This window comes from Acinonyx jubatus, chromosome C2 (assembly GCF_027475565.1).
Source record: "Acinonyx jubatus isolate Ajub_Pintada_27869175 chromosome C2, VMU_Ajub_asm_v1.0, whole genome shotgun sequence".
Taxonomy (NCBI): Eukaryota; Metazoa; Chordata; class Mammalia; order Carnivora; family Felidae; genus Acinonyx; species Acinonyx jubatus.
The window spans coordinates 68,840,697-68,854,898 of record NC_069384.1 but is presented as its reverse complement, the minus strand read 5'-3'; the positions used below and the strand labels follow the sequence as shown (position 1 = coordinate 68,854,898).

At 41.0% G+C, this 14,202-nt stretch overlaps 1 protein-coding gene across 22 annotated transcripts in view; it reads right to left on the bottom strand.

Annotated features, from left to right (window-relative positions):
* Nucleotides 1-14,202, bottom strand: part of KALRN (kalirin RhoGEF kinase) — a 661,810-nt gene that overhangs the window by 234,123 nt on the left and 413,485 nt on the right. For all 22 annotated transcript variants that reach the window (XM_027061042.2, XM_027061044.2, XM_027061047.2 and 19 more), the window contains exons 23-25: nucleotides 13,529-13,647; nucleotides 10,397-10,463; nucleotides 9,720-9,829 (exon numbers count right to left, since the gene is read on the bottom strand). In XM_027061042.2, coding sequence (XP_026916843.1) covers nucleotides 9,720-9,829; nucleotides 10,397-10,463; nucleotides 13,529-13,647 — 296 coding nt within the window. The remainder of the gene's footprint in view (nucleotides 1-9,719; nucleotides 9,830-10,396; nucleotides 10,464-13,528; nucleotides 13,648-14,202) is intronic.

Here is a 14,202-nt window from a genome sequence, read left to right as displayed (position 1 = left end):
GTCTGGGGTTCTTTCTGAAATGAATACAACTTTTAAAGAAATGTCACAATCTAAACAAAGTCATTATTAAATTACCATGATGCAATATATTGTATGCTTTCTGAGGAAAATGCTTCCCTCTGGCTTTGTACGGAATCTTGGGAAATGAAACCTCTAGCGATTATTGATGGAAAAACTTTTAGGTGGTCTGTGATGAAGTACTGTGGAAACAGCACCATTTCAAACGTACATTGAGTCATTTTGATTCTGTTATTTTCTCCAAAGGTAAATTTGTTCAATGGTCTCACTGATTCTAGAGAAGTGCATCCGTCAGTGTGGTCCAGCAGACAGACCTTTACATCAAGGGGGCGGTCCGCATTTAAAGGGTTATATATTTGATGATGATGATGTGTGTACATACGTGTGTGTGTATGAATGACTCTCACGCATGTGCACTTGTTAGAATGATAGAGGTAGTGAGAAGGGGAATGAAGGTAGAGGCCATGACAAGGAGGAGAAGAACAATGAGGAGGATATATATATAAATAAAGCTGGAGGTAGGGTACGGAGAAAGCTCTTAGGTTCACTTCTTTGCAGGAAGTCCAGGATGTTGCCTCCTTATCAAAGCCAGGCTGGTTACTGTTTTCGTATAAGTGGAGCTAGACATCATTTCTAAAGAATCCATCAGTGGCCAGACAGATTCAGAGGCTCCGGATTGCAGGGGCTAGGACAGCTGATTAGCATACTGGGACAGCTATTAAACCAATGAGGAGTCGTGTGCAGTCCAGGGAAGGTGTGGGATTATTCAGGGGGTTGTTTCAGTCAAGTCTGATCACCTGGGCTGAGCCATGTGAGTCACCCCTCTCTGTCCCTTGATTACACACCAGGAATTTCAGCCTAGATTAGAGATGAAGGGGAGAGGTGTCCAGGGCTGGGCTTCTCCTCAGCACATTTCTGCCCTCAGGCTCCAACCTCAAGAAGAATTTACCTTGCTGCACTGCTACCTGTTGAATATGTTTCGCTAATGCTTTCTAATCTTGTTTAACTTGTGTGATCAGATGAGCCAAAAAGCATTTGCATAGACCTATAGCTTATTTTATGTTAAAATAAGCATAAAAAATCTCACATTTAATGTCATTCATACCCATGAATGTGCCATTCGGCAACTAGGTACAGAAGCTCAATAGTTAGTGTGCACAACTAAAATTAACATGACTTTGACGCATCCACATAAATGGCTACACTTTGTCTTGCTTTGGGTGTGCCCCAGTATCCACAACCAACACCAATGTCCACAGCTCACTGAGAAAACAAACCCCAACAACAAAACCACAGGTGAATTTCTATGGGCTCTCCTGATGGCTTGTGTAGGGCTTGCAGTTAGCTATGCCTTAGGGTATGGGTTTAGGGCCCAAGAAAAACCACAGCAGGCCTTCCCCTTCCTTTTTCTCTGATATTTGAATGTTAAGAAAATGACAGTGTGATTTAATAGGGAGTTATTCAGACCTGAAATCTTCGCTCTGCTACCAATAGGCTTGGGCAGGTCACAGACCTTTGTAAGCTCCAGTTTCCATAAAACAAGGGAGGAGAACAGAACTAGACTGTCTTTAAAGGTTTTTCCCAGACTTTTATATTTTGTAATTCTGTGATTTCTATAAATGAGATAAAACTAATACCAAGGGCACTAGGAGGGGAGATGCAGCATAGAAGGCATAGAATGGGCATATTTTAAGCAAGGGTGTGTGTCGGGAAGGGATAGTAGAGGCAAAGCAGGAAGCGGCCTGGTGGCCCAGCGGACACTGCTGTAGGCTGCACATCCTCTCTCTCACCACTGGGTGGAGCCAGCTCCTCACCTTGTAGCTGCAGATGGCCCCACTGCGTTGCAGGTTTAGTGGGTGGAAACCAGCATTAAATAAGGAGAAGGAGAAAGTGAAACAGAACCTAACCCCAAATATCAGAATGCATCAGACATAGGGTGTTATTTTGACAAATTTAGTTTCCCTATTACGTATAAGAATGTGCATATCAGGACATAATGTTATAAACTTTTTCTTTGGTTCGTGATCAAACACGTTTGATAAACACCTTGCTGATGTTCCCTTCCAAAATAGAATTGTAGCCCTAGGGAGGTCTAGGTCTCTATCTGCCTAGGTCTCCATCTCTCCTCCCCCCACACCCCCATAACTTCCCTTCTGTCTCCCCTCTCTAACCTCCCTGACTACTGCTTCCCTCCCCTCTCTCCCTCCTTTCCCTCTTCTTCCCCTTGTTACCCACCCACTTTACTGCTCTCTCTAGCCTCTCCTCTATCTAGGTATTTAATCCCTCTCTATCCACCACCTTGCTTTGTGCCCCCCAACCCTGGCCAACGTCATTTCTGCCCGGAACTACTGCCCTCTTCCACCTCTCCCTTCCTCCACCTCAATCTTACAGCACAAGACACAGTGGAACTGGGAGCCTGACACCGGGACCTTGCCCCACCCCTCCCCCAGGGTTGAGACTGACTCACAAACTTCTCCCTGTTGCCTCTCTCAGCCTCCTTGCTAGACTTCACCACTTTCCTCCCTTGGCAGGCCTTTTTTCAAACTTTTCTCCATCATTAAGGGAGCCATCCCTGGTTGTAGAAATACTACCAGCTACTTAAAACCAATCTCTAATGCCCTCCCCTCTGTGAAACCTTTCCTATTTTTCCAACGGAAGCTATTTTCTTTGCTCCTTTTAGCTGCATTTGTGCTTCCCTCCACCCTGATCACAAGGACCTAAATAATTCCCAGAACTCAGGGGGCAGAGCCTGCGTTTGATTCATCACTGGGTTCTAGCTCCAACTAGCACAGGGCTGGCCCAAGAAGGAACTCTGGGAAGATAATGGAACTGTGGGCTGGGCCACTGGTTCACTGTTATTTCCCATCACTTCCCCCAGCTCCTCCCCCACTGCTGCACACCATCCTCTGCTGCTGGCTGACCTTGGCCACCTGGTACCCTGGTGGGCTGACTTTGGCCCGGCCAGTGTTCCCAACTTAGCCGCACATAGCTCAGGTCCTTCTCCCTCAGCCTTGAGCCCAGAAACAGTAGGCTGGGACTGCATTGGGTAGAGGCCAGGGCCAAATCTAAGCTTCCAGCCAAGCCATCAGGGAAGAAGTGTACCAGAGGGATATGTGGCTCTGGTTGTCAGTCTTCCACTTGCCTTTCCAACCCTTGCTGAAAAATTACATATTTCAGGTAATTATTGTAAGACTGTGGGACCTTGGTGACATGCCTGTGGAAGAATGGGGTTGAAGTGTTCCTCAAATGTGGGGATCCACATAGAAGCTGGTTAGATATGAGTCAAATCAACCAGCTTTTGCAGTCCCAGTTGGTGGTCTATGGAGTGGGAGAAGGGGAGAGAGCACTGACATGGGAAACCAAACCCCTGGGATCTATGCCTGATCTTTAAAGGGGGAGAAGGTGTCCCACACTGGGTAAGTCACTGGCTCCTTTCTGGGTCTCAATGTCCTTATCTGTAAATGGAGATAGTTGTACTTGATGGTGAGGAAGACCGTCAGAACCCTGACAGCAGAGATTTTATAAAAATGTTATTACTCTGGGGCGTGTGGGTGGCTCAGTAGATTAAATGTCCGACTTCAGCTCAGGTCATGATCTTGCCATTTGTGAGTTCCAGCCCCACATAGGGCTCTGTACTAACAGCTCAGAGCCCGGAGCCTGTTTTGGATTCTATGTCTCCCTCTCTCTCTGCCCCTCCCCTATTCGCACTCTGTCTCTCTCTCTCTCTCTCTCTCTCTCTCAAAAATAAATAAACATTAAAAAAAATTTTTTTTAATGTTATTACTGAGACTCACATACAAATAACATAAAAATAACTGGAAAGCAAAAAAGTAAAGTTCAGATTTAACTGAAGGTGATAAGCATTTTAAACCGTTGTCCTTACTTACAGAAGCTGAAAATCTAATAAAGGCAAATTGAAAATAAATAAGTTTTTTGAATTACAAATTGCAAGTTGGTTAAAAAAAAAAACAACCATTACTTGGGGCGTACCTGGGTGGCTCAGTCAATTAAGTGCTGGACTCTTGGTTTCAGCTCAGCTCATGATCTCACAGTTCATAAGTTCAAGCCCCATGCCAGGCTGACGACTAATAGTGCGGAGCCTGCTTGGGATTCTTTTTCTCCCTTTCTCTCTCTTCCCCTCCCCTGCTCATGTTCTCTTTCTTTCTCTCAGAATAAACAAATAAACTTAAAAAAAAAAAACCATTACTGTTTGGGGGCTCTATTTATGGAATATACTATCTTACCTGAGTGCTCCTGCAATGCTTAGCAAAATACAATAGAAATGGATTTAGTTCTTGTGTATATAAGTTTCATTATCTTTATGATTTTATAAAAAGGAGGTATAGTATGAAAATGGGGAGAACAGAGGGTAAAAACTAAGTATCATTCCACTTATACCTCCAGTTTCTCTAAAACCATTACTTACATTGAATTGTTCTTCTTCACAGAAATTTTGGTGCTTGAGAATTTCTCTGTTCAATATTTATATAGACAAAGGTCCTTGAGAATGATAACACATACATACACACACTAATCTTGGTTGTCATTTTTCAAAGTGACATTTAAAAGATCAACACTAACAAGCTGAGAAATTTAACATATTCTTCATATCAGCTTTGGTCTAGGTAATAATTTCCTAGTGGCTCAGCTAACTGTATCATTCAGGTAGTATGAGCTACCTCATTCAGGAGCTCAATCTCTCCACTTCCCAATATTCTTTTCTCCCTCCCTCCCTCCCTCCCTCCCTCCTTCCCTCACTCTCTGGAGCATAGGCAGATAACCTAAACTGTGCACTAGTAACGAGAGGAATGTGTCTGTTAGTGGCACTTAACCATAACTTTGTAAAGATGCAAACAACTGGGGTTAAAAAGAACCTTTGGATATTTTCAGGTTAAAAAGTAACTATTTCATAAGTATTCCTGAAAAGCAAACAGGTGTTTGGACCATTCTATGGTCCTCCCATTAAGAAGCTCCCAGGAAGTTAGCATCCAAAATATATGAAGAATTTATACAACTCAACACCAAAAAGCCCCCAAACAATACAATAAAAAAATAAACAGAGGACCCGAATAGACATTTTCCAAAGAAGACATACAGATGGCTAACACACAACATGAAAATGTGATCAACATCACCGATCATCAGGGAAATGCAAATCAAAACCACACTGAGATACCACCTTACTCTTCTCAAAATGGCTAAAATAAAAAGACAAGAGATAACAAGCACTGCAGAGGATGTGGAGAAAAAGGGACCCTTATGCACTGTTGGTGGGAATGTAAATTGGTGCAGTCAATATGGAAAACTGTATGGAAGCTCCTCAAAAAATTAAAAATAGAAATACCACATGATCCAATAATTCTACTACATTTTTACCCAAAGGAAACAAAAACACTAATTTGAAAATATACATGCACTCTATGTTTATTGTAGCATTACTTACAATAGCCAAGATAAGGAAATGACCTAAGAACCCATCAACAGATGAATGGACAAGGAAGATGTGGTGTAAACACACACACACACACACACACACACACACACACACACACACACACACACTGAAATATTACACAGCCGTAAAAAGGATGAGAACTTGCCAGGTGCAACAACATGGATGGACCTAGAGGGTATTATGCTAAATGAAATAAGTCAGACTGAGAAAGCCAAATGCCATATGGTTTTACTCATATGTGGAGTCTTAAAAAACCCAAATGACTAAACAAACAAAGAGCAAAATCAACCTATAAATATAGAGAACAAACTGATGGCTGCCAGACAGAGGGGCATGGGGAAGATGGGCAAAATGGGTGAAAGGAAGTGGGAGATACAGGCCTCCAGTTGTGGAATGATTACGTCACAGGAATGAAAGGCACAGCATAGGAAATACAGTTGATGACCTTGTAATCATGTTGTATGGTGACAGATGGCAGCTATGCTTGTGGGGAGCACAGTGTAATACACAAACTCATCAAGTCACCATGTTGTGCACCTGAAACTAATGTGTCAACTACACACAAATAAAAAAACTAAAAATTAAAAAAGAAGCCTCCAGGAAACTCCTTCATTCAGATATTCAATCATTGTGCTATTAAGGCTATAATTGTTAAGATTCTGGTAGTGATGAGGGAAAAAAAACCATACCTAATGGTTTTCCCTATCTTGAGACTTTCACAAACAAAAGACTGAATTATGACTTAAGTGGCATTAGACATTAGTCTGCAAACTGTAATTCTATTTTTAGTCTGTGAGCCATCCATCCATCCATCCATCCATCCAACAAATATTTACTTAAAGTGTACTGTGTGCCAGGGTATGCAGTAAAAGACATGGTCTTTTACGGAGTTCACATTTCCTGCATTTTAAAGTTGCCTTAATTGCCATTTTCTCTCTTATTTATTAGAGATTTTAGAGGTGTTATGCTTTTTTCAATTTATCAACATGTGTATGGCAGAAAGAGAAAGCACACAATATGAGAAAAGCCTTAGCCTCCAGATACTGTAGAGAATTAATACACAGCTTGATTTTCTTGGATGTTCCCTAAACTGTGAATAATTTAAAACATTAATTTTTTTTGGTGGGGAGCTTACTATATGCAGAATTCTTTTCTTTTTAATGTAGAATATACTAATGATTCAGCATTAGTACTAATATCAGTAATTATGCTATACTATAATACAGTGGCTGTGCTGGGCTCTGTATTGGGATAGAGAATCAATACTGAGTAGACCTTGACCACCATGATTTTAGGGGTTCTTTTTCCTTTTTTTTTTTTTTGCAGTTTATCTATTTTCTTTTACTTTATGCTAGTAATATCAAATTACTTGCTCAAGTTCTTGAGTCTTATTTACTGCTTCTAAGTTGCTATGGTCTTGGAAATGACCTAACCATCTAACAAGATTGTTAAATAATCTAACAAGAGGTAAAGTGGTTGTTGGGACAGATAGAAAGGTGCTTCTATGAAAAGATAAGAGCTGTATCTTTGTGATATCTCTTTTGGTTGCTCAGAGGTTGGTTTTTATTTTCTTCTGGTTTCTTAATAACATTATAAATAGGTAACATTTGCTGAATAGCTGTGTTCTTGATAATTAAATTTATGCCTCTACAGAATGTAGTATTCCATGTGGTTTAACTTGAGGGTTTCTTAGATATTTTGTTTTTGTTTTTGTTTTTTTTTAATGTTTATTTATTTCTGAGGCAGAGAGAGACAGAGCATGAGTGGGGGAGGGTCAGAGAGAGAGGGAGACACAGAATCAGAAGCAGGCTCCAGGCTCTGAGCTGGCAGTACAGAGCCCGACGCGGGGTTGACCTCACAAACCGTGAGATCATGACCTGAGCCGAAGTCGGTCGCTCAACCGACTGAGCCACCCAGGTGCCCCTAGAACTATATTTTGTAACTGGTAGCTGTTTCAGCTACTTAAAAATTACCAAACTGCTTACTATGGCTTACTAGAGTGATATCACAAAACAAGAGTAAGAGGTTGTTACTTTGAAATGAATATTCTTTTCCCTTATACATTGATTTGGCAAAAGCAGGGCTCACAGTAAGTGCATGTTGTGATCTCTAGACTTCTATATCTAATCGGTTTGGTAAGAAAATGGGGAAAGTGAGACTTGTTGACTAAATTCCAGAGATCATAAATCAAAAAAGTGAAAGTAATACGCCTTACTGCTTACCAGTCCAATGTCTTCTCAGATATCCTGAGGGAGGTGGGATAATGCTGAGCAGGACTCAGAGGACAGAACCGGGGATCAGTGGTCAAGAATGGCTTTACTGGGATCTTATTAAAGAGACAGGAGGAAGAATATTTCTACGTCTGGAGACTTCCAGACAAACCAAATGGAAAGTGCTGAAATTTGTGATAAAAAAAAAAAAAAAGAAGGAAAGAAAGAAAGGAAGGAAGGAAGGAAGGAAGGAAGGAAGGAAGGAAGGAAGGATGGAAGGAAGGAAGGAGGGAAGGAAGGAAGAAAGGAAGGAAGGAAGGAAGGAAAAGAAAGACTGGGAACTTCTATTAAGTACTCCAGAAAGTTTTCCCTTAGAGCTTATTGGTTTCATAGTCTGACAAGGTTATCATGTCATGGGAACTACGCATTTTCTGTTCTTTTAAAACTGATGCCATTTGATGACATAACAGGGTATTAATCATTAGGAGTTGATAAGAGAAGAGTGGTTCTCCACATCCTATTCAGACATTTTAGAGCTCTGGATCATTTAACATCCAACTCTTGCTTGCTCTTAGTTATTCCTAGCAAAGGGCCATACTGAGGTCTTATTTTCTAGAGCTGGGCTGTCCAGTGTGATAGCCACTTGCCATCTAAATTGGTTAAATTGAATAAAATGAAAAACTCTGTTCTCAGTAGCACAGATCACACTTCAAGTGTTCAACTGCCATGCAAGTCTGGTGGCTATAGTATTAAACAGCAAGGACCCAGAACATTTCCAGAAACATTGAAGAAAGCTTTATTGGATAGTACTGTTCTACAGTCTTGCCTCACCTGTTCATAGGGTCTCATCAGGAACTCTTGGGGCTGGTAGTTTTATCTCCAGCATGACTACTTAATTTGGTAAATGCCTTGATGAGCCTGACCATAGGACTTCCTCCTGAATTGTATCCTACAACATTCAACCTTTACCTCTTAGCCCCTTTCTGCAACAGAGTTCCGAGAGAGCATTAGGACTTTATACCAACACTATTCTTGCGTCTTGAGATTCCCTTTCTTTGTTATATTTTGGAAACTGAGTTATTTCCATTTATTGGCTATGTAATTAACCAACCAATGTTCTTGCTGACTCAGTTAACGATGGAACATGTTTAGTATGCTGTAGAGCAGATACTTAAATTGGGAGTTGGACAAAATGAACTATGAGGCTTTAGGGCCCTATGGTTCTATTTTAACAAAACATAGAGGGTTGACTGATATTCCCTATAAGCTGTCAAAAAATGTGTTCCATTAGGTATTCTGATTATCTATATATTTATTTACATATGTTTTTGTTTTGGTTGAAGGTGGGGATTATCAGGTAGTTGGGGATAGAGGGGAAATTTAAGTTGAAAAAAAAACTTCAATGGAATTTGATACGTATGGCCCACAAGGTAGAATAATTAGCCTTAGATGAATTCTAGTGTCAGAATTCCCCACAATTTTGCTGAGGGGAAGCTACTTTCAGTTCCTCAAAGCCTGGTTATCATTCTGATTGGATATGAAGATGCTGCCCTAAGGAGAACTGGGGAAGGACATTGCCGAATTCTTGACTTCACTCTCCATGAGCAATTTTGGACAATTGTGGAAAAATAGGGGTGAGTGAGAAAAAAGTCTGACAGCAACTGACTTAGAAAACTTAACAGGTAGGGGCGCGTAGGTGGCTCAGTCAGTTGAGCCTCTGAATTCGGCTCAGGTCACGATCTCATGGTTTGTGAGTTCGAGCCCCAGCATCTGGCTCTCTGCAGTTGGCGCAAAGCTTACTTTGGATCCTGTGTTCCCCTCTCGGTGCCCCTCCCCCACTCATGCTCTCTCTCAAAAAATAAACAAACATGAAAAAAAAAAAAAAAAGAAAATTTAACAGGTAATATCACCAGGCAGTAACAGGTAATATTACCAGGCAACATTTGCCAATCAGCTTTGATGCACTCATTGAGAGGCCCTGATGATGAGTATTTATGGCCCTAAGTATGCTCTGGGGAAACCCTCCACCAACCTACTTGTTATGAAAATCGTAGATCTCCTGGATGTTGCCAAAGATGATATGCTCTTTATTAAGGATCCCAGGGGGGATCTCCTCCACGCCACTGGTCATTTCCCACAGGTAGGTCTGTAAGATAGCAACATCTTCATCACTGGCAAGTACTACAAAATGCAGACAAAATAAACAGGTCTTCACACGGGAGGGCTAAGACTCAGACTGGGCTTGCATATGGAGTGTAAAAAGTGAGGTGGTAAATAAACAGAACGGGAAGAAAGAAAACCCAAATGTTCCATTACCTTCAACTGTTGCTAGGGAAACTCACATTCTGGACTCTAGCAAAGTACAAACTCCACATTCCTCTTATTAAACGCGTGTGTGTTTGAGTGTGTCTGGGGGAAGGTGTAAATTGCAGACTCAACTTAAGTTCACTGAGTATGTCATGGTTTTTACTTTGAATTCAAGTCTTGTCTACGCTAGCTGGGGCTAGCTCCAATCTGAGAAGAGTTTCTTTTCAAAAGCATTTTAAAATCCCCTGCAATTACTACTGACTCTGGGAGAAAGATTTCCTTTGTTGGCTTTTATGTGTTAAGCTCCGGGAGAAGACAAGGAGCACTGAGCTCCTCTCAAGGACTTGATGCTGGCAAGGCTGTCATTTTTCCAATACAGCTGTGAACCGATTACTGCAAGACTTACCTCTAAGCACTCATGTAAGTCCCTTACATACGCCTTCTCTGTCTGCAGTAATTCAGCCATAATGAATCTAGAAGAAAACAAATGGGCTTTAAGTTGGTTCGGGATATAATACCTCCCCTCCTTCAAACTTCCCTTCCCCACCCCAGCATTTATGACATTCCTGAATGACCCCATTTTTTTGCTTTACCAACATGTCTCTTCCTTTCTTCAAAATTCCTTGCCTCTGAGTATTATCATTGGTTCTCTATCGCTCCAGCATGTTTGTGTTCAGCTAGTTCCATATTCTCTCCCTTTCCTGCCTCAGTCTCGCCACTCTGTGATGCTTTGCTGACACACGTGTGTCCTCCATTACACGTGTGTGCTCACATGTATGCACAAACATGCAGCAACACTCATACTCCTTCTCACCAGCTAGACAGCTCCACTCTCAGCTTCCTGCATGGAAGTCTCACAGCTCCCAGAATGAGGATTTCTTTTTTCTGTTCAATAGAACTGTTGACTTTTACCAAAATGGTAGCAGTACTAGAAGTCAAACCAGGTTTAAAAGCCAGGCACAGATGCCCAAGATGCTGCCACTGAGACTGGGGTGGGGGGGGGGTAGCACACTTTTTCTATAAAAAGCCTGATAGTCAATATTTGTGGGCAACTTTGCTGTTGTAATGTGAAAGGAGCCACAGACAATATGAAAAGAAAAAGTGTGGTTGTGTTCCAATAAAACTTTATTTATGGACACAAAAAGAATTTTATCCAATTTTCACATCATAAAATATTTTTCTTTTGATATTTTTTCAATCACTTAAAAATATTTAAAAAATAACTTTATGCTTACAGACTATGCAAAACAGACGAGGGGTCAGATTTGGCCCGTAGGCCATAGTTTGCTGACCTCTGGCCTAGATTATCCTGTACACGTTGATGCTATTCTAACAGGGCTTGTTTACAGCACAGACTGGTGTGAGTGAAGCTGAGCAAGCAAATCCAGGCACAGCACAAGTTAACAATGTTGTGACTGCTCTTTGGTCTCCCGTAAAGCAAAGCTTGTGCTTCACATCTGTAAGGAGAGAGCTCCCTTCCACTTGGGCCCCAAAACAACACAATGCTCTCTGGCAGTTATTAAACTTATGATGCGTGGCTTCATTGAAGTATACCTACTTCATTTTCTTTCTTTTACAGATTTTTAGTAAAAAATGGTGCTTCCTAGCTGACATGTGATATGCAGTAATGTCTAATTTGCCAAAGTATATGCTTACACATTTATCTTATAGGCTTTCTATGTCAGTTTTTCATGGTAGTTCATAACGAAAGCCCCAATTTGAAGGTGCTCCATCACATGAAAGTTTTGAGAATGACTATCCCTAAAGTGTCCCCTGTGGGGAATTTCACAAGAAATATGAAAATGAGCAGCATCTTTTCCTGGACCTTTACCTTTGTGGGATTTTCCTTAAAGCAATACACTGTTCTAGCAGTGGTCTTTCTATTAATTTTAAAGTATTAATTAAAAAAAAATTCCTTTTGCAGGAGTTAAGTAGCCACTCTCTTAATATTCTTATTCTATTGGAGAGTGGAAAGGGCATGAGCTTTAAAGTCAGACAAATAGAAGCTGAGTTTTGATTTTGTCATTTACTGGAGGTAGGACTTGCTTTTCCAAACCTCAGACTCCTTACTGATATAACAGCTGATCACACAGGGTTGCTGAAAGGATTAAGTGAGATCACATAAACAAAGTTTCTTATACACTGCAGGTACTTGGTAGACAAGGAAAGAAGGAAAATCAGGAGGAACATAATCTGAGATGCTCTGAAAAGTTATCTTTGATTTTACTGCCTTGGTTTCTGGTATTTTTCCACCCTCTCCCTTTTTCTCCATCTGCTTCCTGCAGTCTTGACTGTCTTTCTTCATAATTTAGCTCCACTACCCTCCATCTCATTTTGTTCTCTTTTCCACCTGCCCTTTAACATCCTCTGGCTATCTGGTGACCCTGAGAGAGTCCAGCAGGAAGATTTGGCCAAGTATGATCTCTTTATTACCCTCCTTGTTACAGGCTGAATTGTGTTCCCCCAAAATTCATATGTTAAAGTCCTAGTACCTCAGAATGCAACTTTATTTAGAAATAGCCATTACAAATGTAAATAGTTAAGACTGAGTCATACCGGAGAAGGGTAGGGCCCTATTCCAAAGTGACTGGTGTCATTAAAAAAGGGAGAAATAGGGGTGCCTGGGTGGCTCGGTCGGTTAAGCGTCCGACTTCAGCTCAGGTCATGATCTCGCGGTCCGTGAGTTCGAGCCCCGCGTCAGGCTCTGTGCTGACAGCTCAGAGCCTGGAGCCTGTTTCAGATTCTGTGTCTCCCTCTTTCTCTGCCCCTCCCCTGTTCATGCTCTGTCTCTCTCTGTCTCAAAAATAAATAAACATTAAAAAAAATTTTTTTTTAAAAAGGGAGAAATATGTATATAAGTATATTTTGGGAGAATGCCATGTGCACCTGAAGCCAGCCATCCAGAAGGTAAGGAGAAAGGCCTGGAACAAATCCTTCCTTCCAAGCCCTCAGAAGGAATCAACTCTGCCAACACTTTGATCTCAGATTTCCGGTCTCTAGAACTGTGAAACAATATATTTCTGCTGTTGAAACTACCTAATTCATCATACTTTGTTACAGCAGCCCAAACAAACTAATACACTTCCCAGATAAAACACAAGCTCTGCTTTGCAGACTGGCTTCAGTTTCTTCAGCTCCAAGGGACCTGTGGTCCTACTCTATTTTGATAAAATCAACTACATTGGGCTTCTTAATTTTAGGACACACTATTTTTTTCTAGCACTACCCAAAAATGAATCTGTCAAAACATTTTCCATAAAGCCCTTGCAAGATCTCTGGGTATGTGTAATTCCCCAGCACCAATATAAAGAAAGCAGAGTGATCAAGAAATGTTTTATATGGTGGGCATGGTTCCTTGTTTCCACTATCCAATGCTCTATAATTCTTGATTTGTGTGAAGTGTGGCTAGAAGCATCATGTCTGTCCATTCCACCCTTCTGTGGGTGGTCATGAGGACACATTAAGCTGTCAAAAGGGTCATGTAGCAGAGAAAAACAAGAGGAGCTTGCTAATTGGGTGAAAGCTCTCCAAAACATACTCTTTCTTCCGGGCTGACTTCCGCTTCTCTTCATTGACTTCGTGGTTGGCATCCCGTAGCTTGACCTCACGATCTGAAAGGCTTGCTGGGATGATGTCCAGCTCCAAGTCCTTATTGTCCTACACAGAGAGAGATGGCAGAGGTCATCTGAGAGATGCTTCGGGAGAGCAACTCACCAAAGTTAGGGGAGGAGGTAGAAGGCAAAATGGGAGAAAGATATAATGGAGCAAGTTCAGAAGATGGGGAATCCCTCAAATGGCCACCTACGAGTGCTCTTCTTTAAGGAATATACATTTTTTTTCCAAATAAGAAATATTTAAAATGTTCAAGTCAACTGGTCAGGGCTAATATCCATAGCAAGGAAAAACAATAAGTATATTTAATAATTAGTGTCATATTTCCCCAAGGATTTCAGTCCTTATTAAATCAATCAATCTATCTATACACACACACACATATAAATTAGTCTAAGATTGGTTATTAACCATTAAAACAGTGTGAAACCGAAATACATAAAGATATAAGAAAACTTTCATTTGTCAAGGGAAAATAATAAAAGCCAATATTTTTATTTAAATGAACAACTTCCCCTATAAATAGAAAGCTAAATGATAGAACAATTACGAAATTTTCTAGCTGCCCATCCCTGCTTATTTCAACCACTGTTTTGTATG